General features: G+C 44.0%; 1 protein-coding gene across 6 annotated transcripts in view; it reads right to left on the reverse strand.

The window, feature by feature from the left end:
- Window positions 1-25,618, reverse strand: part of Ttc7b (tetratricopeptide repeat domain 7B) — a 215,049-nt gene that overhangs the window by 144,479 nt on the left and 44,952 nt on the right. For 3 of the 6 annotated variants that reach the window (XM_029484579.1, XM_029484577.1, XM_029484575.1), the window contains exons 4-6: window positions 15,531-15,661; window positions 3,357-3,478; window positions 2,456-2,479 (exon numbers count right to left, since the gene is read on the reverse strand). In XM_029484579.1, the coding sequence (XP_029340439.1) occupies window positions 2,456-2,479; window positions 3,357-3,478; window positions 15,531-15,661 (277 nt within the window). The remainder of the gene's footprint in view (window positions 1-2,455; window positions 2,480-3,356; window positions 3,479-15,530; window positions 15,662-25,618) is intronic. The other 3 variants (XM_021179207.1, XM_029484578.1, XM_029484576.1) reach the window with 1 other exon arrangement.

Raw genomic sequence — 25,618 nt, forward strand, 5'->3', positions numbered from 1 at the left:
CTGCATCATTTGTGCCTGGCTCTCTCCAGGCAAGCTTCTGCTCTTGCCCTCCACCTGGTCTTCTCAAGGTCACAGTGTCTTCTGTTGTCGGGCAGTGTTCAACCTTTGCTCCTCTTCCCTAAGTGCTCAGGACCACTCTGCAGGTGACCTCTGCTCCTGGCTCTCAGAGCACCTGTACAGCTTCCCCCTGCCCCCTGCCTCTGCTGGCTTCTCTCCCAGATCTCTTTACCCCATTCCCACTTCCTGCAGGTCCCTGAGCTGGCTTCCTCGACCACGATTTGATAGTCATGCTATGTGCTCAGTGATTTCACTGTCTCTGGACTTTGAACATATTTATGTGTCAAAAGGCAAGCTTTAAGACTCAAATTCAGGCTCTGTCTATGTTTGTACATTTTCCTTGCTGATGCTACCCCTCAGGATGTAAATCAAATAGAACAAGTTGAAAAGCAAGCTTCTGATTTCCCTTTTTCCAGACCTGATTCTCTCTTTGTCCCCATCCTAGGCCTTGAAGCCTCTTTTTCTGCCTTCTCTATCTAGGCTATATTGAGCTGATCTAAATACTTTGTAAAGGTCAACAAGATTGTCTAAGAACATTAAACCATACTGAAGCCCGTGCTTAATAGAGATTAGTGGTCTGTTTGTTTCCTATAAAAACAGACTTCTGAAAGCTCTTGTACAGCCTGTAAGCCCCTCAGGGAGCCCCACGTCTGCTTCACCCATGCTGCTTTGGTTGAGTAAGGGCCTCCCGTGCAGAATGAGAGGTACCTTAGCCAATGGCACAATCTAATAGGCTGGCCTCCTAAATGCCAAGAGACTTTCATTTTAACCAATGCTTACCCTCCCTGCTAAAAACCAATTCAGAAGCAGAGGTAAGATTTGTTCCCACAACTCAGAGAGTTTGTAAGAATTACCCAAATGCTAAGTATGGAGTTGCGTACGTTTCTAAGATATTTTATCCATTTCTGCCTCTCATTACCAAACTCGTCTACACTGCATTTTCTTACCACTGAAAATCACTCTGTTCATACACACACACACAGACACACACACACACACACACACACACAGAGAGAGAGAGAGAGAGAGAGAGAGANACACACACACACACACACACACAGAGAGAGAGAGAGAGAGAGAGAGAGAGATGACAAAAAAGCAGTACACAAAAGACAGAACTGTGGGACGCCCCAGAACACAGGATAGCAGCTCCTGCACGGTGTTCAATGTCCGATGACAGCTGACCCTCTCTGAGTGGTCCCATGGCTCTGAGGATCCCACCAACATGAGCCAAGCACCCGAGGGAACTAGGAGCATCCCAAACCATTTTGGGCTTCAACATGGACTCCCACCTCCACATCTGTAGTAGCTCCCACAAGTGTGGCCAAGCCCAGACTGTGAACATTGCAGATGGGAGGAGCCCTTGGAGTAGCTGGTCTGTGAAGGATAGAGAAGGAGGAGAGTGTAAGGAAAGAAGAAAGGCTTCAAAGGTACGCAGCCCCAGAGGGCTGCGTCAGAGGGCACTTCCTCAAATTTAGTAAAGGAAAACTCTGTAAAGGAAATAAGTCAGAAAGCAATCCACTATATGAGACCCATGCAAACCCCTTATAACTACCTTAGTTGAGCCCAGTGGGCAGCTGGCATTTCCAATGGTGAGATCAGAGCCCAGTGGTCCCATGTCCAACCCACCTCCCTAAAACAGGCTTCAACGATCAAAATGAGCGGTTCAGCCCACACGGTTACTCGCACAGAAGGCATTTCCTGTAGAAGATAGCCACTTGGCCCCTGGGATTCCCAATGGAACTGATTTCTCCTTCTGGATTTCCATATCAACACCCCACACACACCCACGCACAGACACACACACAGTAGAGATAAAGAAGGTTTATCTGCGATGGCCACCATTTATTGTAAAAAGGAGAAGAACCAGATGACTAGAAAAACATCCCCTTCCCCCTCCCTCTCCTTTCATTTACAGAAGCAGAAAATAGACTAGGGGACATGCGTCATTGCTCAGACGATCTCAGTCAGTGGCAGATGAGATCATATTTGAGAGCCTCTTTGTGCCAAAGCCACAAAGCTAGCCAAACCATGGGACATTTGTTATGGTCTTCGGTGGGCCATGCTGAGTGGAACCAGTGAACTTTGGAGCAAAGTAGATCTTTCTTCTCAAAGAGTTTACTAAGACTTGGAATCTAAGACTTTATTTTCCATGAATATAAAATGAGTGCATGCAGGAGTGAGTTACCAGGCTGACCCTTCTGAGAGCTACACCTCAAGGTTTAAAGCTCTTGAGAATGAAGAGAGAGCAGCTAGCTCCAGTGTTCACTGTGTCAGAGGGCGACTTGTGTCCCTCCTGTCGGTCAAAGCACTACTGGACTCCTAGAGGGAGGGGACAGGCGTCTAGGGGCCTCCCATGCAAAGCCGTGGAGAAGCTACAGGGAAAGCAGATACCTACTGTTGGTCTTCATGCACATCTATCCTGCAGCACAAAGTCAAAACAAGGACAACTGAAGAGATGGAACAGAATCAGCACAGTTCTCACAAGAACAACACAAAAGGAAACCAGATGTCAAAGCCTTAGAGAGCCAGCCCTTCTATCCACATTCTGTATCCCTTTCCTAACCCTCTCAAAGGCAGCCTGAGGAGAAAAGTTCCTAATAGTAGAGCCCTGAACTCTTTTGCTTGGCAAATCCAGTTTTCTGAACTGTTCAGAAAGGGATTCTGAGTGCTGGGGTTCCCTTGACAAACTGGAGAGGCAGTGTCATTCACATGGAGAAAGGGCATCTCAGACATGGCTCCATCAGCACCACTAGCCCTTGGAGTTCGCAGTCACCCAAGTGTCTTCCTCTCTCCTCTCCCACCTTCAAACTTCACAGGAAGTCAAGAGAGTCAGGTAGAGAGGACACACACACAAAAAAAACAATGTTCATTCTTTTTACAAAACATTCCAATTGTAACACACAGTAGACTCGTGCATGTATGCATTCGTGCGTGTGTGTGTGTGTGTGTGTGTGTGTGTGTGTGTGTGTGCTCTCTTATCCTATCACACTCTCCCTTGGTTTATTTGGAGCTCACTGGTGAGGCTTGACTAGCTGACCAGCTAGGCTCTGGGATCCACCTGTTTCCACTGCCCAGTACTGGGGTTGTAGACACACCCTCGTCATGCCTACTTTTTACATAGATTTGGGTCCTCCTGCTTGTGGGGCAAACACTTTACCCTCTGAGCCATCTCCCCAGTTTTATAATTCACATTTAAAATCACTTTGTTCTAACATCTGAGCCAGAGACCGCATACTAAAAGACGATTTTCCTTCTTAGGAAATGAGTGTAAAGCAACCACAACAAAGAAAGCTTACCCATTTTTGAAATAGAGGACATGGGCTCTCTGAAGTCCTGTTTCTAGGAAGAAACCTAGTTCTTGATCGTGGGGAGCAGGGCCAGGCTTAGGGCTTCTGTTCTGAATATTAGTTAGTATTACCTAGAAGGGGAGAGAATTGGAAAAACTAATCAAGTACAGATCAATGCCTACTCCCTTCAGACCCTAGCTCCAAACACGCTGGAAGACCTGAACAGCCGACGATAGGTGCTGTCTCTGAGTGCAAGCACTAGCAGCGAGAAGACTCCTACCACAGGGGCCACCTGGGCAGCCCCATAGCAAGCAGACTCTGAGAGCTCAGAGCATGGTACCAGCAGAATCATCACACCTGAAGTCTCTGCTAAACACCAGGACATTGCCAGGCAGGCTGAGTGAAGCAGAACCGGTCTCAGCAAAGAGCGGGAAGTCACTGCCCACCAATGGCTCTGGTCAGGCAGGCAGACACACGACGCAATTGGCACTAACTCTGGAATTCACCAGAACACAAACTCTCCCGGCTCAGGCAGAGGGCTGAGTGCTATCTGCATACATCAAAGGAAGAACTGAAGAACTAACCCTCTCTCCCTAAGCACGGCCTTGGGAAACCATGGGTAACCAGGTTAAAAAGGATTTACTCTTTAGTTCTGAAAACAAAACAAAAAAACAGAACAGAACAGACAAAGCTGCCAACTCTTCAGGTGAAAGACTTCCAAGCTGTGAACTGTAAACACACATCAGCAACTCTCTTTAAACTTGGGAGTCAAAGCATTTCTCAGAGAGAATCAGACCCATGGCACACTAAAAACCACACATGCAAACACGCTGCTCCTGTTTTCTGGAAGTCAGTAGCTCCTTAAAAGACTCAAACCCAAATACCCTAAAGGTTTTAAAATTACTCTCCAAGTATAAGAGACTGAAGCAAATGCTGGCTCTCTAATCTACAGACTTTCCTTGGGGCACAAAGGAACGCACCGCACCGGGAACCCATCCTTAGAGAATGGAACCCAGGTGCTTGCTTCTACACTACATCCCAGCGGCTAATCCAACGCCCGGGCTCCTGCCCAACTCTGCAGTGTTCTTTCCCCAGGGACTGGCATCTCTACTGCACTGCAGCTCCTCTCTGCCAGGTGCCGAGTGCTGGAGGTGCATAGATTCTTTCTTTCCCATTCTCTCCTTGTCTAGCTTAAGATGACAGCATCCATTACTCTGAGCTTCAGAATTTACCGGCATGTGACCAACTCCCCAGTCTGATTTCTAATCCAGGTCTTCTGGTTGTCGGACTCATGTAGCAACTGTGCAACTTGGAGGTCCAACCCTGAACCTTTCCAGATCGTTCTTTATGTCCTTTTGACAACGGCTTTTACTTTTGAAATACAGTATTATTCAAAAGTAAAAATAATTCAGTACCGTCCAAATGGAATTAAAAACGACCTCACAATTCTATGTGAACATCTGCTGGGTAACAATCCAGACATCTCTCTGTACATATGTATTAAGCAGAGACAAAAACATTTTACAAAAAAAAAAAAAAAGAGGCCATCTTATAAATTCTAGCTTTGAATTTAAGCCATTACATGTAATTTAGTTAATCTGGACAAAAGTCATTAAAGTGTAACCTAAGTAGTCATGGAATCCGGAACTTCTTTCCTGGTAGTGGGGATCCAGTTCCGTTTTCACAAATGCCAGGTTGGCACTCTACCACCAAACTGTATTTCCAGACTCCCAAGATAATTTTGTTCATGTAATTCATTAAAAGTCTAAAAGTTAAATACAAATTTTATTGTAGCTACAGGTACATTAGTATGTGTGTATAAAAACTATATACATGTAAGGAAAGGGAGAGATAATTAGTTTTTACCTACATATTTTAGCTTTATATGGTAACTAAGGACCCATGATATAGATAGTAAGATTAGTGCATCCATACTTTCTATTTTGACTTTTCCTTTATTTATTTATTTATTTATTTATTTATTTATTTATTTATTTATTTCGGTTTTTCGAGACAGGGTTTCTCTGTGTAGCCCTGGCTGTCCTGGAACTCACTCTGTAGTCCAGGCTGGCCTCGAACTTAGAAATTCGCCTGCCTCTGCCTCCCAAGTGCTGGGATTAAAGATGTGCACCACCACTGCCCGGCTTCATTTATTTTTATTACATTGCTATTTTTAGATTTAAGATTCTCACTTTTTTGTTACCATTTTTATATTGCTATGTAAATGTCTGAGATAAATACATGATAGATGATAGATAGATGATAGATAGATAGATAGATAGATAGATAGATAGATAGATAGATAGATAGAGGTATAGTTGGATGCCCTTGTGGTTGGTTGGTTGGTTTGGTTTGGTTTTGGTGCTAAAGACTGAAACCAGGCCTTGAAACCATCACTTTACCACCAAGCTGCATCAGGCAGGTCTATGCCGAGTGCTGGTAACAGTAGCTTTGCAGTAAGTTCAGAGGTCAGGAAGTATTTGTCTTTCAATTTGATTTGTCTATTTCAAGACTTGTTTTGATAGTTGTCTCTTGTGAGGCTATGCTGGGGCCTGGCAAACACAGAAGTGGATGCTCACAGTCATCTATTAGATGGAACACAGGGCCCCCAATGGAGGAGCTAGAGAAAGTACCCAAGGAGCTAAAGGGATCTGCAACCCTAGAGGTGGAACAACAATATGAACTAACTACTACCCCCGGAGCTCATGTCTCTAGCTGCGTATGTAGCAGAAGATGGCCTACTCGGCCATCATTGAGAAGAGAGGCCCATTGGTCTTACAAACTTTATATGCCCCAGTACAGGGGAACACCAGGGCCAAGAAGTGTAAGTGGGTGGGTAGGGGAGGCGGGGGGAGGGTCTGGGGGACTTTTGGGATAGCATTGGAAATGTAAATGAAGAAAATACCTAATTAAAAAAATAAATTAAAAAAAAAAAGAGTTGTTTTGGCTGCTCTGGCTCCTCTGAAATTTCATACAAATTTCTAAATCAGCTTGTTGATTTTTCTTCTTCTTCGAAAAAGTAGATCATGTTTTGATAATTTCTCAGACTTTGTGGATCAGGTTCCAGGGTGCTACCACTTTACAGACTGAGCACTTGAAGCCGTGTGCACGGATCATCTTTCCCTTACTGAGGAGGAGGCCCTCTCTACTTAACACTTAAAAAAACCCCGTCGTAGTTCACATGTTTTTGTTACATGTATTCCTATAGATTTTAATCTTTTGATATTAGTGGACATGCTCTAATTTTAAGTACAGTGTCATTCATTGCTGAAACACATGGCTTTATGTACTAACCTTGATGTCCTATGACCCTGCCGAGTTTATTATCTCCGACAGATTTGTGTCTATGGATTTTATGTATATACAATCATATGATCTGACAAGGCATTTCCGATCTAGACGCTCTTCACTGCTTTTGCCCAAACACAACGAAAGAATCCCTAGCAACACATCAAGCAGAAGCAACCAAACCTTAGCTTCCTTGTCCTGATCTTAGGGGTGCACACCCTACCCCAGGCTGAGTGAACCCTGATCTTAGGGGTGCACACACTACCCCAGGCTGAGTGAATCCTGATCTTAGGGCTGTACACCCTGTCCCCAGGCTGAGTGAATCCTGATCTTAGGGGTGCACACACTACCCCAGGCTGAGTGAACCCTGATCTTAGGGGTGCACACACTACCCCAGGCTGAGTGAATCCTGATCTTAGGGATGTACACCCTACCTCAGGCTGAGTGAATCCCCACCCACTTCTAGACTGTTGGCTGCCTTTTCTCATTAGCAAAAAGTGTGTTGGATTTTATCAAATGCTTTCTTTGAATGTACTGAAATGACTACAGTTTCTTTATGCCACCATGCTTCACTCCATTAAGATGATAACTCATCTTCCTGAACGGTCTCTTAATCATGGCATATAATACTTAGAGAAACTCCTCAATTTCCAAGAGGTTAATTTTGATAAACTTATCATAAGTTGGAAAAGCATTTAATATAGCTAACTGGGCATCGCAGCTTGGCCTAATCTACCTTATACATGCTCTGAACACTTACAGTAACCTACAGTTGGGCAAAACCATCTAATTTTATTTATTTTGTAATAAGCTCCTGGCTAACTCATGCAATTTACTGAATGCCTGGACATAAACATGTGGGGAGCGCAGTACAGAGTGCCCTCAGGTATCATCTCTCCCTGGAGCTCATCTTGGCTTCACACTGGCCCAACGCCATCTCTGACTTCAGGGTTGTCTTGAGTATTCCCCCATCAAAGAGCTCCTCACACAGGCTGAGAGCCTGCGTCCTCCTGAGGTGGGGAGGTTCTTATGGGCATGCTCTGCAGTTTCTTCACTTAGGCACCCTGATGGCAAGCTGCCAGTCTTGCTGCTTGCTGAGGCTGGATTTTGCCTCTTTCAATTACATCTGCATCAGCTTTCTGTTGGTTTTCTTCACTACTTAAGCCACTGGCTCTCAACCTTCCTGAAGCTGCGACTCTTTAACACAGGTTCCACATGTTGTGGTGACCCCTAAATATAAAATTATTTTCATTGTTAACCCCTAACTGTAATTTTCTACTGTTATGAATTGTAGTGTAAATATCTGCATTTTCTGTTTGTCTGCCCCGAAAGGAGCTGTGACCCACAGGTTGAGAGGCACTGCCCTATGCTTTTCTTTAACTTCTTTGTATAATTTTGTTTGTTTGTTTGGTTGGTTGGTTTTTGTTGTTGGTTTTTGTTTGTTTGTTTTTTTTTTTTTTTTTGAGGAAGGGTTTCTCTGTGTAGCCCTGGCTGTCCTGGAACTCACTCTGTAGACGAGGCTGGCCTTCAACTCAGAAATCTGCCTGCCTCTGCCTCCTGAGTGCTGGGATTAAAGGCGTGCGCCACCACGCCTGGCTTAATTTCTTTGTATAATTTGGATGTTCAGCTGGATGGGGCCTTGGCGTAAGGCCACTCCCTCACTGCACCCAGGACCAGGCTTTTCTTTAAACTTCTCACCTCTGGACTTTGCTCTACTACACTTCCAGGTGCTCCCCCTTCCCTCAAATTGTACAATTTTAAATATTTTCTTGCTCAGCTTGCTCCTTTTCATTATAGATTTGCATAAGACTGGCCACTAAAAACACACAACAGAGTCAATACTAGGCTGTTTTGAAATCTCCTGTGTCAACACCACTATTCCAAAACTCTTCAATTTAGACTCAGGCAGACTTTTTTGAATAAGGGCAGAAAGCAGCCCCATTATTCATCCAAATACCACAAGAACACTCTCCAGGCCGCCTGCTACTATCCTCCTCTGACTCCACTTTAGCCTCTCTAGGCCACCTGTTACTATCCTCCTCTGACTCCACTTTAGCTGAGCCCTCACCTGCTACTCTCCTCCTCTGACTCCACTTTAGCTGAGCCCTCACAACCTACCTTGCTCTCAGTAGCACTGTCTCCATGTAGTATGACACATTAAGCCCCATGTCGAGCATTTAACTGCTTTTCTCAAAGTCTCCAAATCCACATTCTGCCAACAAACAGCATTGTCAGACCTGTGACAGCAATATTCCACAACCCATTGGCAACTTCTGTCTTAGTCAGTGTTTTATTGCTGCGAAGAGACACCATGCCCACAGCAAGTCGTATAAAGAGAACATTTAAATGGGTGTGATTTATAGTTTCAGAGGTTTAGTCCACTGTCATTATGGCAGGGGAGTAGGGGAGCATGCAGAGAGATATAGTGCTGGAGAAGTAGCTGAGAATTCTGAATCCCCAGGCAGCAGGAAAAGAAAGCCACCAGACTTGGAATGGGCTTTTCAAAACCTCAAAGCCCCACCCCTAGTGACCACTTCCTCTAATTAGGCCACACCTCTGAATCTTTTCAAATAGTGCCGCTCGGTGGAAACCAAGTATTCAAATCTATGAGCTTAGGGAGGCTGTTCTCATTCAAACCACCCAAAGAGAAACTGAATTTTGCAACAAAAATTTTAGTCATATTCACTATATCAAACTGAACCCTAATCTTGATTTGGGAGTTAATTCTTTTTAAATATGGAAAATTGGAAAACTTTTGAAATCCTAGATGGGGTGGTATTCTAACATTCAAGTTTTAATAATGATAATAATAATGATAATGATGATGATGATGATAATAGAACTCAATGGTTAAGAGTGTGTAGTGCTCTTGTGGAGGACCCAAGTTGCTAACAAATGGTTATAACTGTAGCTCCAGGAGATCTTATATTCTCTTCTGGCCTTCATAGGCACTGCCCTTACATGTACAAAACCACACACAGACACATAATTCAAAACAAAAAATGAATTAATACAAAATACAATAAATACAATTAAAGATTACATAACAATAAAAAGTACTGATGCTTGCTATACCAGCAACAGATCCTGAGAACATTATGCTAAGTCAAAGAAGCCAGTCACCATAGATCACGCTGTGCTATATGACTTTATATGAAACATGCACATTTACAGGAGCAGAAAGGTTAGCAAGGGCTCAGTGCTGTGAGAAGGGACAGAGTGGAGAGTGACTGCAGGCAGAGTGACTGCAGGCAGGTACAAGGCTTCCTTTTAGATGGATGAAAATATCCTGACATTAAATACTGGAGATGCTCACACAGCTCTGAAGACAATCACAGTGCAGATAGCTGGGCACACTAACATCTGCCTGTGGTCCCAGCTACTTCAGGAGCTAACGTAGCAGGATGATGTGAGCTTAGGTGATATCCTATCTCATCTATGTAAATAAACACATAAATAAAAAGCTACACAGAATTATACAATTTAAATGGATGAATTATACAATGTGTAAATCATGCCTCAGCAACACTATCCTCTAAAATTATTACATTTATTCCCTTATTGAGTGTAGGGGTATTGCATACACTGTAGAGCAAATGTGTAAGTTAGAGGACAATTTGTAGGAGCTGATTCTCTCCTAGCACGGGAGTCCTGCCTGCCTGATAGAGCTGAGCTCAGGTCTTCTGGCTTGGCAGCAAACACGTTTCCCCACTGAGTTATATCTCACTGATACTATTCTTTAATATAATAATAATAATTATTATTATTATTAAGCAAATATGGGGAAATGTCAATCCCATTAATAATTAAAAATGTGAACTAAGCATGTAAAACACTCTGTTCACCTAGAAAATAATTTTCTAACGACTTGCCAAGATGCAAAGCAACACCTAGTCTCCTGAACTGCCAAAGTAACGGCCCCAGTACAAGGTAACAAGAGTGGTAAAAATACCCCACTTCTGGAAATTTGCCCCTAGGAAATAATGTAAATAAAGCAATGGAAAAGCTGCCTGAAGGAAGATGCCAAGTTAAACCCAATAATAAGGCATCACTTGAAATACTATATAACCATGAAAGTAATGTAAAATGTAATATAAATTGAGAACAAGGCAGACAGAGGGATGATTTGATTAAAACAAGGCACAAACATGACCATAAGTGACTGTTCCTCTCTGGTTACTAGACTTTTCTGGAATGTTGTACAATATAGGTTGTACTGGCTAGTTTTGTGTCAACTTGACACAGGCTGGAGTTATCACAGAGAAAGGAGCTTCAGTTGGGGAAATGCCTCCACGAGATCCAGCTGTAAGGCATTTTCTCAATTAGTGATCAAGGGGGAAAGGACCCTTGTGGGTGGTGCCATCTCTGGGCTGGTAGCCTCGGGTTCTATAAGAGAGCAGGCTGAGCAAGCCAGGGGAAGCAAGCCAGTAAGGAACATCCCTCCATGGCCTCTGCATCAGCTCCTGCTTCCTGACCTGCTTGAGTTCCAGTCCTGACTTCCTTTGGTGATAAACAGCAATGTGGATAATGTAAGCTGAATAAACCCTTTCCTCCCCAACTTGCTCCTTGGTCATGATGTTTGTGCAGGAATAGAAACCCTGACTAAGACACAGGTCCAGGCAGCCAGATGTCAGGCTCAAAATTAGTGGTGCTAGAGCAGAGGCTAGCCATTTCCATCTCTGTGCTCTGAACGGGCTGAAGTGATGGGAACTGAGAGCAAGGTAGACATGGTCTCTCCACTGTCTCACCTTGGGAAGCCATGAATGCAATGGCTTATGTCCTCCTCAGCTCAGGCTCTGCCTCTCTCAGCAGAGCACCTAGCTTGAATTCAAGACACACACTGACCTTAATCTAATTCACTCTGGATCCATCACTCAGCTGTGCCACTCAAGTTCCCTTGCATGGCAGACATCATAGAGTCAAGCCGTGACCTGTGCTCTCTGAGCTGCTCATTGAGGGAATGGGGTGCGCTCTGTAATACTTGGGGACTTGGTGTTTCTTCTTGGAACTGTAGCACTAAGCTGGCCCAGAAACAGTTTCCAATGCCTGGCAGTTTAGCTTTAGCTTCTTTTCCAAAATTGGGTGTGAAGAAATAAACTGTCAGCAGAGGGTAGAGTTGCACCCTGGCCCTGCTCCTGCTCTAGAATGCCACCACCAGCTGGCCAGGCAGTATATGCAAAGCCCAAAGACAGGGTGACTTCATGTGCCAAAAGCAGGGCTCAGGTTATGACAGCAGGGATGAGGTCATCTTTATCCATGCCACTGCACTGCCAGCAGTACCTTACAGGGCAGAAAACTTTGCTGTTGGCATGCTGCCTCGATCTGAATAGAAACTAACCAAAGCCACCCTGCATCACTGATAACCCTATCTGATTTGATTTGTCTGATCAAATTATTTTGCACATATGTTTGCTATATTTCATTCTCGTTCAGATAACTATCAGAGAACATCATCAGCCCGTGTCTCTATGACCCTAACTTAACAAGGACAACTCTAAACAAACATTTAACACACAGCTCCCGTGGACTCATCTCCCTTGACCCTGCTTCCACATTTGGAACAAGGAGGAAGAAGAGCCAGAGCCAGCACCCTGCATGCTACCTGGTATACAACCATCCTCTGTAAAGGACAGATCTCTAGGCTTCTGAAATCAGATAACTCAACTCCCGCTAGTTCTGCTATAAAAAGAGAAAGCTGAAGCACAAGAAACAGACGAACAGGCAATTACATGACCCTGAAAAGATTCTTCATAAACTTGTCTCTACATTCCTAATAAGACAATGTACTTGTAATATTCCAGATTTTCATCTACACATCGGGAACTTTAGAGGGTGTAATGAACACTAAGCTAATATTTGATGTGTGGCTAACAATGTACTGGGAAATACATGACCTGGCTGCTCATCACAATAATGACATGCCAGTTACTGCAGCTATTTATAGAAGTACTGAGACTCCTGAACACAGAGAGGCTAAGTGACATGCCTTCAAGTCTCACAGCTAAGCAGCGTCTGCAACAGGATTCCAGCACCAAGTCACTTCACGGGCCTGTTCTGCTGCCTCTCACAGCTTAAGCTGCAGACTCAAGAGAAGGGTGAGGTCAGCCCTTGCTGAAGGGACAGTCACTGCCCTTCTGCACAGCAACTCCGTGGGTGACGTTCTCCCAAAACTTTATTCTCCCTAATTAACAAACTTAAGAGCCAATGGTCATGAATAAAATGCCAATAAATCCTGGCAGACAGCAACTTCCTCCCCTCAGCATGGCAGGAGGGCAGAGAAGACACTGTACCTTGTCTCTGCCTCTGCCAGTGACCAGCAAGGCAAAAGCATATCAAATTTTCCTCCCAGGAGAACGGCTTGAAGGCCAAGCTCTGTTTGTCCCAGACTTGCCAGGGTTTTTACTCCTTTCAGAGTCTATTCTTGTTTTCACTTCAGCATAATTCTTTAAACATTCAAAATCAAGTCAGTTGAGATCAAAGATTTAAAAACAAATAAGGTCTATAAATCCCTGAACTAAGCCCAATTTTTCCAGTTTCTAGACTGACCATCATATAATGTTTTGAGTTCCTATTACAGAAGAAACAGATGTTTCCCTCATCAACCTCCCTCTTGCTGAAGTCTGAGCAGTTCCATGAAGGAACCACATATTAAAAAGTCAGAGCCAGAAATAATCATGTAGAAAGGCTGAGACTTCTCTGTAGGCTGCGGAAGGAGCTTGATACTGAAGCCAAGGTTCTTACAGTCCAGTACCTGTGGACTGCATTCCATAGGGAGGGTGTGTGGATGGTGAGAAGGTGACAGTCCAGTGTGACCATGAAGTGGCCTAGAGACCTAACGAGGTGTCATGAAAGAGTTGATTTCTAATATAGCCTTGACCAAACTTGCTGGGTATCCTGGAGCCTTAATCTTCTTTTCAAAATATATCTCTGATGATCACTATAGCCCTCCTATCGTCACAGAGGAGGGGAGGCGTCTTTTGAATTCCATGATTATATGAACTTCCTTGCTGCTCAGCTGAAGAACTCAACAGTAACTGGGGAGTTAGGAATGACTACAACAGGCAGTAGATCCCATCTGCCATTTCCTTTATCCTTGCAGACACATGTGACAGATGAACCCCTTTGTCCCTGTCAGGGAAGGGCAGCTCCAAACTGGACAACTAAACTATAAGCTGAGAAATGAAGATCTCTGAGCGAGCTGAGATGTAGCCAGAAGCCAAGCTCAGCCCAGATGAACTCAGTGTCCTCAGCCACGTGCTGGCCATGGCAGGCAGGCAGCGGGAGGAGACAGATCTCAAAACCAGCCTGCATGATCACGTCCCTGGCAATCAGTACAGCAACTCTGAATGATGACAACAACAAAATCCACTCCTCATAGGACCTTCTGATGGAGCCACATACCGCCAGAGAGCCAGATAGCAACCAGAACTCCCAAACACTGTGTCCTACAGCCATGGCTAGGTAAGGCCAGGTCACATGATTCTCTACAGTTCCCATCTACTCTTTAGTTTCTGCAATTCTATTCTGCTTTCCCTGTCAAAGACAATTCTGACTCTCCTTATATCCACCAACATACTCTAAGATGATTTACATAAGAATTACTTTCCATCTATACATGTAAAAACAAAACAAACAACAAAACTACAAGAGCTAGCCAGGTGTAGGTAGTCCCTCTTCATCCTCTAATCACTATGAAAACCAAGGCCTAGAAAATTCAGGGAAAGCATACCTTCTGATCACATTCAAGTCTTGAAAGAATGGTTACCATTTCAAACAAGGCCACAGGTGGTGTCTGGATCTGAGAGGGTTAAGATCACAGTCCAGTTGTGGCCAGCACCTGGGGAACTGCTACAGAAGAAACTCCAGAGTTATTGTCATTACTGACACCAAGAATCTAGTATGTTCCTAGATCTAGACTAAGTGTCTTATACATACGACCTTATAGACATTTTACACAAACTTCATGAGAGGACTATTTTTATGAGCCTTTTGCAGATGGGAAAAACTAAGGCTGAGCTGAGAAGAAACTCTGTAAAGAGCAGGCTGGAAAGATAGAGATCCTTCTGAACAGGTAAGAAGCCCCACCCCTGACTTCATCCCTGACCCCATCCCTGGCCCCACCCCTGACCTCATCCCTGGCCCCATCCCTGACTTCATCCCTGGCCCCACCCCTGACCTCATCCCTGGCCCCAGCCCTGACCCCAGCCCTGGCCTCATCCCTGACCCTATCCAGCCTCAAGCCAACTCTGCTCACTCAGTCTCTGCTTCTGTGACATTCTTGTCAGTTGCTACTTTTCCTTACCCTGACACAGACCACCTGACTGCTCGGTCCTCTACAGACAGTCCCAGGAGACACACAACCTGCTCCAAACACACTAGTCAAAGACCCAGAAGACCTCTGCCACACTATCAAGTAAAGCAACCCAAAACCCAGGCAAATACCTGCTGGTGTGAAGATGCATGGATTTTTTTTTTTTTTCGAGACAGTGTTTCTCTGTGTAGCCCTGGCTGTCCTGGCACTCACTTTGTAGACCAGGCTGGCCTCGAACTCAGAAATCCNCCTGCCTCTGCCTCCCGAGTGCTGGGATTAAAGGCGTGCGCCACCACCGTCCGGCAAGATGCATGAATCTTAACCGGGGAGAAGAAGAATGGTAAAGGTATGGCCAGCCCATACTGCTGTATCTGCACATAGGCACTGACCCAGTTACTTTCATAAATACCATACCTATGACCACTTCCTCCGTAACACTCAGGAATGCAAGCAGAGTTTGTGCCGGGGCAGACAAGTAAGGCAAAGGCTTTCTTTCTAATGGTCGGCTGCTATTCCCAAAATCTGATGTGGGCGCATGGAGCAGGGAGCTATCAGTTGGAGTGAACATATATGGCCTTACTTACCCTTTCTATCTCCTGGAGGTACAAGAGTGCAATGTCCCCAGCTTTCTCATAGCAGGTGATGACGTCCTGCTCCCGGTCCACATGGAGATTACTGGTAGAGGACGAAACAGGCAGTTTCTCTAAACAAAGTCCTAAGAGCAAAGCAAATACATAGAAATTGAACAGGTTGGTTTTCATAGGACTTAATTCTAAGTCTGGATCCACAGGGCCACAGAACGGTCTGCTCTGTAAGAGGCTATCGGAGACGCAGATCCTCTATCCTGACTTCCTTTTAATGAGACAGGACCTTGCTATGTAACACTGGCTGGTCTGGAGTTCTCTGAGTAAACCAAGGATCCACTTGCCCCTCTCTCTGCTTCTCAGTTAAAGGCACAGGGCACCCACACCCTGACTGTCCTCTCTTTTAAAGACAAAATGGAATATCAAAATGAAGCTCCAGAAGGAACATCTAAAGTTGCAGAAGAAAAGGGGCCATTCACAACACATGCAGTCTGGCTCACCCTGATACTCAGCTTGAACTGGAGAGGGCCCTTCACATGAGCTCTTTCAGTCCTGAAGCGTATGGTAGTATGGTGGTCATGTTTATACATCAGCATGACCAAGCAATGGGATGCTAGGATATCGGGACAAACCTGGGGATGCCTGTAGGGTTTTCTGGATGAGACTTACACTTGGGCTGGTAAACAGAGTAAGCAGATTCCCTTCCCTACGTGGGCAGGCCTCATCCAATCAGCTGGGAGAGAGGCAAGCATGGTCTTTCCCTGTCTGAACTGAAGAACTGGCTTCTTGCTTGGGGCCTGCTAGCTGTCTGGCTGAAACCTATGCCACTGGATCTTCAGGTGCCCAGGACTCTAGACACAAATGGAAGTATGCCAGCAGCTCCCTTTAGGGTTCTAGCAGTTAACTAAAGGTCTTATCTCCAACTCACCCTGTCCCAGGATGGTTCTGATTAATACAAAGACCCTCACTCAACTATGCCCAAAGCTTTTCAACAATTTTTAAAAATAAGCAAGCCTGTCAATTCTAGTTTAAAGTTTATATGTCCCCTAAGACCTTTAGTTAAAAGCTTGGTCCCCCCTTCACCCCCAGAGTGGTGCTACAGGAAGACATGGAATCTTTTAAGACGTGGCAGTGAGTCGGAAGTCTTTAGGTCACTGGGGCATGCCTTGGAATAAGTTTTCAATTCCCTGATGGAATATTACTTAGAAACTTGGGAAATCTTATTACATTAGGACCAACACTTAGGCCTACAAGCTTAGGAGTAATTAAACCACGAGGCTGATTTGTCAGTTCTGGATCAAGAGAAAACCCAGAACCCTGAAGGTATTTTTCTCATAGATGGGGCAAACTCTTTGCTAGGGTAGAGTTCAGGGCTGAGATGTACAAAAGCATGAAAAGCTGAAAAATAACAACATGAGGACGAGCAGACACTTCTTGACCCCCGTGCTGACCGACCTTCAACCCCCTAGAGAAACCAGACACAGTGGGGGACAGAGTAGCAGGTTTTCACAATAGGATCTCTGTTGCCTCAAGTGCCTTATGACATGGTATGCATTCCAGCTCATTTAGAAGTCTGAGTCTGGAGTTAGAAGGGACCAAAAAGATCAATTCTCTTTTACAGCTAAGAAGTGGAGACCTGTCATGATAAAGAAGGTGATTTCCCTCAATCAGACAGTTAATGGGTCTTTAGTCTCCTGGCTGGCATATACCATTTTACATGACATACATCATACACACACACACACACACACACACACACACACACACACACACACACACACACGTTAGTATTCAAAGTGAACTCCACTCCACAGAGGGAAGTAGACACACAAAGTATTAAGAAAAAAAAAAACCTGAAACCTCACATGCACCTTCTTGAAAAAGGGCATCATCCAAGTTGCTCTCAGCACAGTGCAAATGCCCCTAGGCCACAGATAGTCACAGGAGAGCACCAGGCTGCACAAAGAGAAGAGCCACCTTTATTCATAGGGAGCCAGCAGTCAGCATAGTCCCCTGGGAGTCAGTAGTCACTGCTCTGTCACCACAGTAGCTCTGCCAGAGCTTCTGTTAGGTTTTAGAAGTCTTATTGAAGGGCTGGAAGAATGGCTCACTAATTACGAGCACTGGCTGTTCTTCCAGAGGCCCCAGGTTCAGCTCCCATCACCCACACAGCAGCTCATAACCATCTGTAACCCCAGTCTTGGGTTATATGATACTGTCTGTGGGCACTGCACGCACGTGGTGCATAGACAGACATGCAGGCAAAATACCCATAGATATAAAATAAACCTAAAACAAAGCCTTACTGAGGTAAAGCTGGACTCTGATAAACTAGACCTCTTCAGTACTCCATGATAACAGGGCTGGCTTGTGATCCTGTTTTTTCACTAATAAAAGTCTATAGCTGTGTTAAGGCTTACTCTTTAAATTATACATGAATTGTGACAAATGTATGGCATCATGTATCTACCACTGTTATATGACACAATGTACCACCTTAAAAATGTCCAGGGCCCACCTACTCATCTGGGTCCTCATGGAAACCACTAAGCTTCCAGTCTCTAAGAATTTGCTTTATCCAGAACACTAGACAGTTGGAATCAGGGAGTCCACAGCCAGGCTGCTCTCCGGTAGCAATACATACCGAAGGCCCCTCCATGTCTTTCCATAGTTCACTTCTTTCTCTTGCTATTACCGATCGATCGATTGCTATTACCAATATTGCACTTACTATCTGGCTACTGAATAGTTTGCTTGATTGCTTAGTTTTGGCTACTGGAGAAGTTATAAACATGATTGAGTAGGATTTTTTTTTTTGGAGACATAAGTTTTAATTTAATTTAGTAACTACCAAGATATACAACTTCTAGATCACATACATTCAAGTTACAGCCTTGGAAGAAATGACTAAGATCAGGTCTGTGCACCCACAGGGCTGAGCGTGCTTCCCCTGTTCTTCTTGTGTGCAGCACTGGTGTTGATGGCTGGAGTTAGCCAGGCAGGCAGATGTGCAGAGCTCACTCTTGTATTCATCTGCTCAGATTAAGTCAGTTTCCATCCTGCCCTCCCTCAGTTCAGAGCGTCAATCTACTACCATCGCTCACTCCTTCTGGACACTTCATGTAAGCAAGGTGGCACATGTGGCTATGGCTATGGAAGCTGACCTCTCTGCATGCATGCTTCCAGCTCATCCAGCTTATAGCAAATACTGTTTCTCTTTTCATAGCTTTCCTCCCATGGCTCTGATAGGGTGCATTTTCTATCCAGTTGCCACTTATAGACATGTGGGTTGTTATCATGTTGGCTATTGTGAACGATGTAGCTATAAATATTCATGGACAGTTTTCATGTGGAGAAATATTTTTAATATTCTCTAGCAGATACCTACGGTAGAATTGTTAGATCACACAACAAGTTTCTTTTTAACTTTTTAATTGCCAATTTATTGTTCTAAGCTGGCTTCACCTTCTTGCATCTGCCCAGCAATGTGTGTGGGTGCTGTCTCCTCAGAGCTGCCACTGTTACTGTCTGACTTTTAAACAGCACTTCCAAAGAGGACAGGAAAGAGCATCTCATTGTGTTTAGTAATTCTTCCGTCACCGCTGACTCCAACCGTTACCCATCTGTTCCTGTGAGTGTTTATTATCTGCATGTCTTCCTTAGTCAAGGGTCTCCTAAAATCTTTTACCCACTTACAGGGTGGCCAATTTTCTTACTCGCTTGAGATACTTTATATATTCTAAATAAAAGTGTGCAGATTTATGCAGTCTATGACTCCTTTCTTCTTCTTTCTCCTCTTGTTTCTTTTTGTTGGTTTGGTTTTTTGTTTGTTTGTTTTACATTTTTTAAATAGCAGAAAAAAAACCTTTTGATGAAATCCAGTGTTTTCTTTAAATGGGCTGAGCTGGGCTAACAAAGCTATACCATGCATGCTCCTCTAGACTTGGGAAGCCAGGCTGTGATTCACAGTGCCACCATTTTCACATATGCTGCAAGGTGCAGCCTGAACTGACTTCTTTGCAAACAGACCTCCAGCTTCCTAATTCCACACAAGTGAGGATTTTCCTTCCCTGATGAAATGTACTTTCCTAGAGAGTTGATGGGCACCAATGGTGCATCTCTGGACTGTCTTCTGTTACTGACAGCTGTGTATGCTCACACTAATGCCTCGTGAACACACCACACTCACGGCTGGGAGAACTGAAGGCTTCCTGCCTGCAGGACTCTGGTGAGAGAGGACAAATCCAAGTTCAAGCCTGCTCTTTCCTCAGCTCTTCCTTCCATGCCTTTCACCTTTACTAAGATTTTAGGCCGTGTCTGTCTATGTAATGAACAGTAAGCAGGAGTCACTTCTCTGGGTGTGGGCGTTTCTTTTTCCTGCGGATGTCCTGCTGACCATCTTGGGGGAGCACTGACCTGCATTAGAGACACAGTTGAGCTCTTCTAACTTTGTCACAACTTGTTTCTGACCTAGAATACACTTGCTCTTGGTCAGTCTTGTGCTAGAAGAGAATATGTGTTCTGTTGTTAGGTAGGATGCCATCTGAGTCAGCACACTGTCTCCCGGCTTCTCTCTATAACTTACCGATCTGTCTTCCTGCTTTAGACTGGATTGAGACGGGGTTACTGAGTCACAGCAAAACTATATAGCTACCTGCTTCTCTGTAAACTTTCAACAACTTTCACTTCGTGTGTTTCAAAGCTTTGCAACTGGGTACATAAACTTCAGAGTTGTTACTACACTTACTGGACTGACTTCCTTGCTTCAATGCCACCTATGCAGATTTTAATCCAGCTCCTCCAATTATCTTACAGTGAGTGGGTCCACAGTAGCTTTCTCATCCTTTTCCCTCGCAATCTATTCTAACAGTAGATTTAAAATACTTCCTGGAGGGGGCTGGAGAGATGGCTCAGCAGTCTCTTCCACAAGTCCTGAGTTCAATTCCCAGCAACCACATGGTGGCTTACAACCATCTATAGTGGGATCTGATGTCCTCTTCTGGTGTGCTAAGACGGCTACAACGTGGTCATATAAAGAAAAACAAACAAACAAACAAACAAACAAATAAAAATCTTCCTGTAGTCAACATTCAAACGTTCCTTATTTTCCATTCTGGTGATCTTTTGGGTTGAGTACGTGGAACATTTATATTTATGCAGACATGGTGACACATACCTATGACCCCAGTACTCTGGGGGCTGAGGATCATGCATTTGAAGCCAGCCTGGGCTACACAGTGAAACTGTATCTTTAAGAAGAAGAAGAACAACAAAAAACTAACAAACAAATCCCCACAATGACATTTATTGAAACAGTATTTGTCACACATGCCTGTGTTGTGTTCTTCCTCTTTTCTGCCTTCTGTTTGGCTAGTGTTTATTTGTCTTACTTGCTAATGTACTAGCAAAAATGCTATTTGTTGCTTTTGGTTTTAACCTGTTATGATCTGCTTCAAATAACTTCACATCCTGAAAACAACTATTACAAGTGCATGCTCTCACCTGCCCCTCTATAGCTCGTATTTGTTTACTGGATACATTTTATTTTCATGCAGGGTGCAAACCCTATTTTGGGTACTTACTATTTTTATTAAGTAGTCAGTTTTATTTTAAAGAAATGTGTTCTTCTATTTTCAACAATACAGTCGAGCTCTCTGCGCTAAGCATTCATCTGTGTTGGTCCGTGCTTCGTTCAAGGGTCTTTTTCTTCTGCCCACAGTAATCTCTTTACTGTATGTGGTGGTGGCCCTGCACCTCCTGGTTTCTTACCTTACGGTGCACTATGCCTGGGTTATGCTGCACTTATCTCCACTGTTGGAGATTTCACCAGGAAGGGAGTTCAGGTTGGCGGTTTGCTTTTTCCTCTGGAGATGTTGCTCCACTGAAATCTCATTTGCGTGTTTCCTGACAAGAAACCCTGTTTCCCACCCTTCTGCTTGTTCACTTATGTGGGTCTCTTTTTCTGGCTCTCTTATGACTTTAGCACTGGCTGTGAACAGTTTGTATTATAAAGTACTTGAGTTTCACCAAAAATCCTAGAAATGAGTGTTTAGAGTTTTGCAAAAACTAAAAAGTGTTTAGCCATTATTTCTTTTAAAAATGTTTGTGTTGGCTGCAGGGATGATTTAGTAAAGTACTTGCCACCATCCCAAGCTCAGATGCCCAGGACAGAAACAAAGACAAATATGATAGCACTTGCCTGTAATCCCAGCACTCCTATGGAGTGGAGGAGACCAGAGACAGAAGAATCCCCAAAGGCTGTCTGTCCCTTCTTAGGTGACTGTGGGCTGTGTTAAATTGATAGTTAAAGCTAAGTAGGACAAGACTATACTGTATCTTCTTTCCACTTGAAAAAAAAAATTCCTTCTCTAAGTTTAGATAGTTTCTATTGCTTTGTCTTCAAATTAACTAATACTCTCTTTTGTAATATTTACTTTGAATTAAATCACACCCATTGTACTTTTTAATCTCAAATTTTATCATTTTCATCTGGAAGAATTTTATGAGTCTATTTTTATCTTTCATGTCTCTGTTGAGCTTTTTAAACACAAAGAATATGGTTCTAACACTTAATTTAATGTTTCACAAATTCTAGATTTTAGTATTTATTAATAGTCCAAATCATCAAGTAGCCTCTTGAATTCTGCAATGACATTTTAACATTTTTTAAGACAACACGTGTTTAAAAACCACACTCCTCATATATCACCACAGCTCCAGAGCCACTCAAAAGCAAGTGCTTCTTTCAACATTCACTAGAACAATATTTAAACCACCAGGAGAAAAAAAGACTGTTTCATAGTCCGCTCTCTTCTCAGATAAGAAGCAACCAAACAGCATTAGAAGAAGGAAAACTAATCCTCCAGAGAATGTCCAACAGTCAACAACAACAATAATAACAATAATAGCAAAATGGCTCCATTGGTTGACACTGCATTCCTGCAGGCCGGACTCTGACCACTAATGCTCTGGTTATGACTGAGGTATTCACAGTCATGCCAAGACCCCTGAATAAAAGAAATATCAAGTCTGTTCAGGTGATCATAACTTGATTACCCTTGTGTTTTACTAGGTTCTAAAAGGCCAAAGCCAGCTCTGGGTCTTCAGTCCACGTTCGCGTGTGGCTAGTAAGGATGTTTAAACTGGCTCTACAAGCTACCCTCCCCACAAACCAGGTACAGAGCTTTGGACCCACTCAGGTTCCAAATAGCAAACCGGTAACATTTAAGGGTAGGCTACGAGTGAGGAGTGAGTTCACAGTAATGAGTCTTGGGCAGAAGGCGCTTCACTGAGTTAGACTAACTGTTGTTTCTCTCCACCCCAACATTTTACATGCCAGGGGACATGTATCAGAGCATAGGCAGAATCCTGACTTAGCATACCAAGTCCATCTTTGCACAACTCAGATCCAGAATATTTATTTCTCTGTCAAAAGCTGGGCCTCTGGATTGGTAGATAAATTCTCAAGCCTGGGATCACATCAACACTGTCTGAGAGGCAAAGTCCTGCAGTCAAGGCCAAATTGGCTTCCATTAAAATCCGAGATGGGGCCTTGTTGGTTTAGAAGTCTGTCTCAGTAGTGTTTTAATGGCTTTGTTTTTTCTCTCCTAGAGAATACACAATAAAAAAAATGATAATAAAAACCAGACTTGCTAAATAGCTTCTACAATGTTAACACCTCAGTAATATCTCCCTCTATATACTAAAGGGTAAAAACTTAGTGCATACATTCTCTATTGCTACAGTGTCAGAGACAGAAAAGTTGTCTATTTAGTCAGAGGTTCAGTAACAGTGATAGTATCTCCCTAGCTCTGATGAGAAGTACTTTTAAGTACATCCCAACAAGGTGGGCAGAATCATGATGGGAGCATGTGCAAGAAGAAAAGTGTCACAGTGGGACAAGAAGCAAGAAGGACCAAGTGCATTCTATGTAACAGCCCACTGTTATAGAAACCAAGGTCCCCTAAGATCTACAGCAGCACCTTCCGAGGATCTAACCATTTTCCTCTGGCTCCCACTGCTTGAGGTTCTATCAACATTACCTACAACCCTGGAAATAGCACAAAACCTTTCTGGAGACACACTCAAACCTCAGGAAGCCATACCAAAATGTTATTTGACAAGGCAAGGTTTAAGGTAATAAATATGGCTGACCACATTGCTGTTTCAAAAATGCATAATATCCGCACACCCAGCCTACGGTCTACCTCCCTGCTGCCAGATAAAGTTTCCACAGAGAGATTAGTATCTTGCAGGTCCTTCTATGAAGGCTAACACATTTCCTTTGAACTAGTGATGATAAAATCATTTGGATTGTACACCCCTTGTTCTTGTAGCTCTTACACACACACACACACACACACACACACACACACACACACTGGCCATTCATTTACCGACACCCAGTAGGTACTATTTGTATTATAAACATATATGAAGAAAGAAAGTCTCAGAAGTTAAGTGACTAGCCCACATGCTGTGCAGGACTCAGAAGTGGACACTGCAAGACAGCCTAGGTGTTGGAGTAGAAGCCGTGCTCGGGGTCACACCATTCCCAGACTGTCCAGGGTACAGTTTGGAAGCTGAGTACCACTAGGGGCCATGTGGGACAGGATGCTGGACAGCTAGGAAGCAGGCTGGGAGCCCTCTATAACATGTCCAGCCTCTGTACTGTTCTATTCAGGTAGGACTACAGAAATCTTCCATGCCTGGCTACATCTGAGAGCCCTAGGCTTCTCTGAGTATAAGACCGAAGCACACTACTCAAGGTTCACTTAGATAGGCCTTCTCAGCACCTAGCACTCTGCCTGGGGTTTGATGTGCAGTTTCTGATCCCCACAGCCAACCTTCAAGGAAGGTGCTCAAAGATCTTGTAGACATGATTGGATTTAGGACTTCATAGCTAATAAATGATAAAGCCACCATGCTTTGGCCCTGATCCCTGTAACTACATAGCCCTCTGACAATATCTTTTACTGAGCTGCTAACAGCAGTGAATTCAGTGTCCAACTCCAGAGAGGCAATAAAAATGTTTCAAATGGGATCTCATGAATCAAAGTCCGAGCTGATTTTTCTCTCACATCAAGAGCTGCCCCACCTTGGGCAATCCCAGGACCACCAGGCCTCCTAGTCCTAGTTTATGAACTATTGAGACACTAACTTGTATTACAGAGAGGAACAGCCAAACAGATATTTTGATCCTTTTTGTTTTTGTTTTATGTTTTTTGGTTTTTTTGAGACAGGGTTTCTCTGTGTAGTCCCAGCTGTCCTGGAACTCACTCTGTAAACCAGGCTGGCCTCGAACTCAGAAATTCACCTGAGTCTGCCTCCCAAGTGCTGGGATTAAAGGCGAGCACCACCACTGCCGGGTGACATTTTGATTCTTAAAAGTCACATGGAAATGAACCGAGTAACAACTTTTTACAGTTATAGATGTGACAAAGCTGTCAGGGTTATGATGAACAGCTCACAGTTATATGAAGTGATAAAGCTGTCAGTGCTACAAGAGGTCCTATGAACTACAACACTGCCATTGTTTCGCATTTATCTTAACCACAGCTCCGGAAGTCAGACACAGGACAGGCACATCCTGAGGCCTTGCTGGAACAGGACTGTGGGGGAGTCGATAACTGGATACACCAAACTTCAATACAATCTCACATCTCTGAGAACCCAACACCACAGTGTAGGCTTCAAAGGCAGTAAGACAATGTTTGGGGATCTCAAGTTCCAAAACTGAAAGGAGCCTCAGGAAGGGCCCAAGACTCACAATACAAAGCGATAGTGAGGCAGCCTGGGGTTGTTAAACTTGTGTTCTGGTTTATTCTCTCAGGATCCCACAGACATCAGGTGTACACAACCTCTAGAGGAAGAGGTGGGCAGCCTTGGAGGGAGAAGCTGCCAAGGGAAACACCCAGTGTTGGGGATGAAGGAGGTGAAGCTGCTCGGGGCCTCCTGCGAAGGCTCTGGAAACCTACAACTTCCGTGACTTTAAGTGGCTCCTCGATGAAAGCCATGGCTGCCCCCTTTGGGGGACCACCGTGAATTGTTTTCCTTCTAGGCTCAGCATATCCTTCTTAGGAGTTAAA

Source organism: Mus caroli, chromosome 12 (assembly GCF_900094665.2).
Source record: "Mus caroli chromosome 12, CAROLI_EIJ_v1.1, whole genome shotgun sequence".
Classification (NCBI taxonomy): Eukaryota; Metazoa; Chordata; class Mammalia; order Rodentia; family Muridae; genus Mus; species Mus caroli.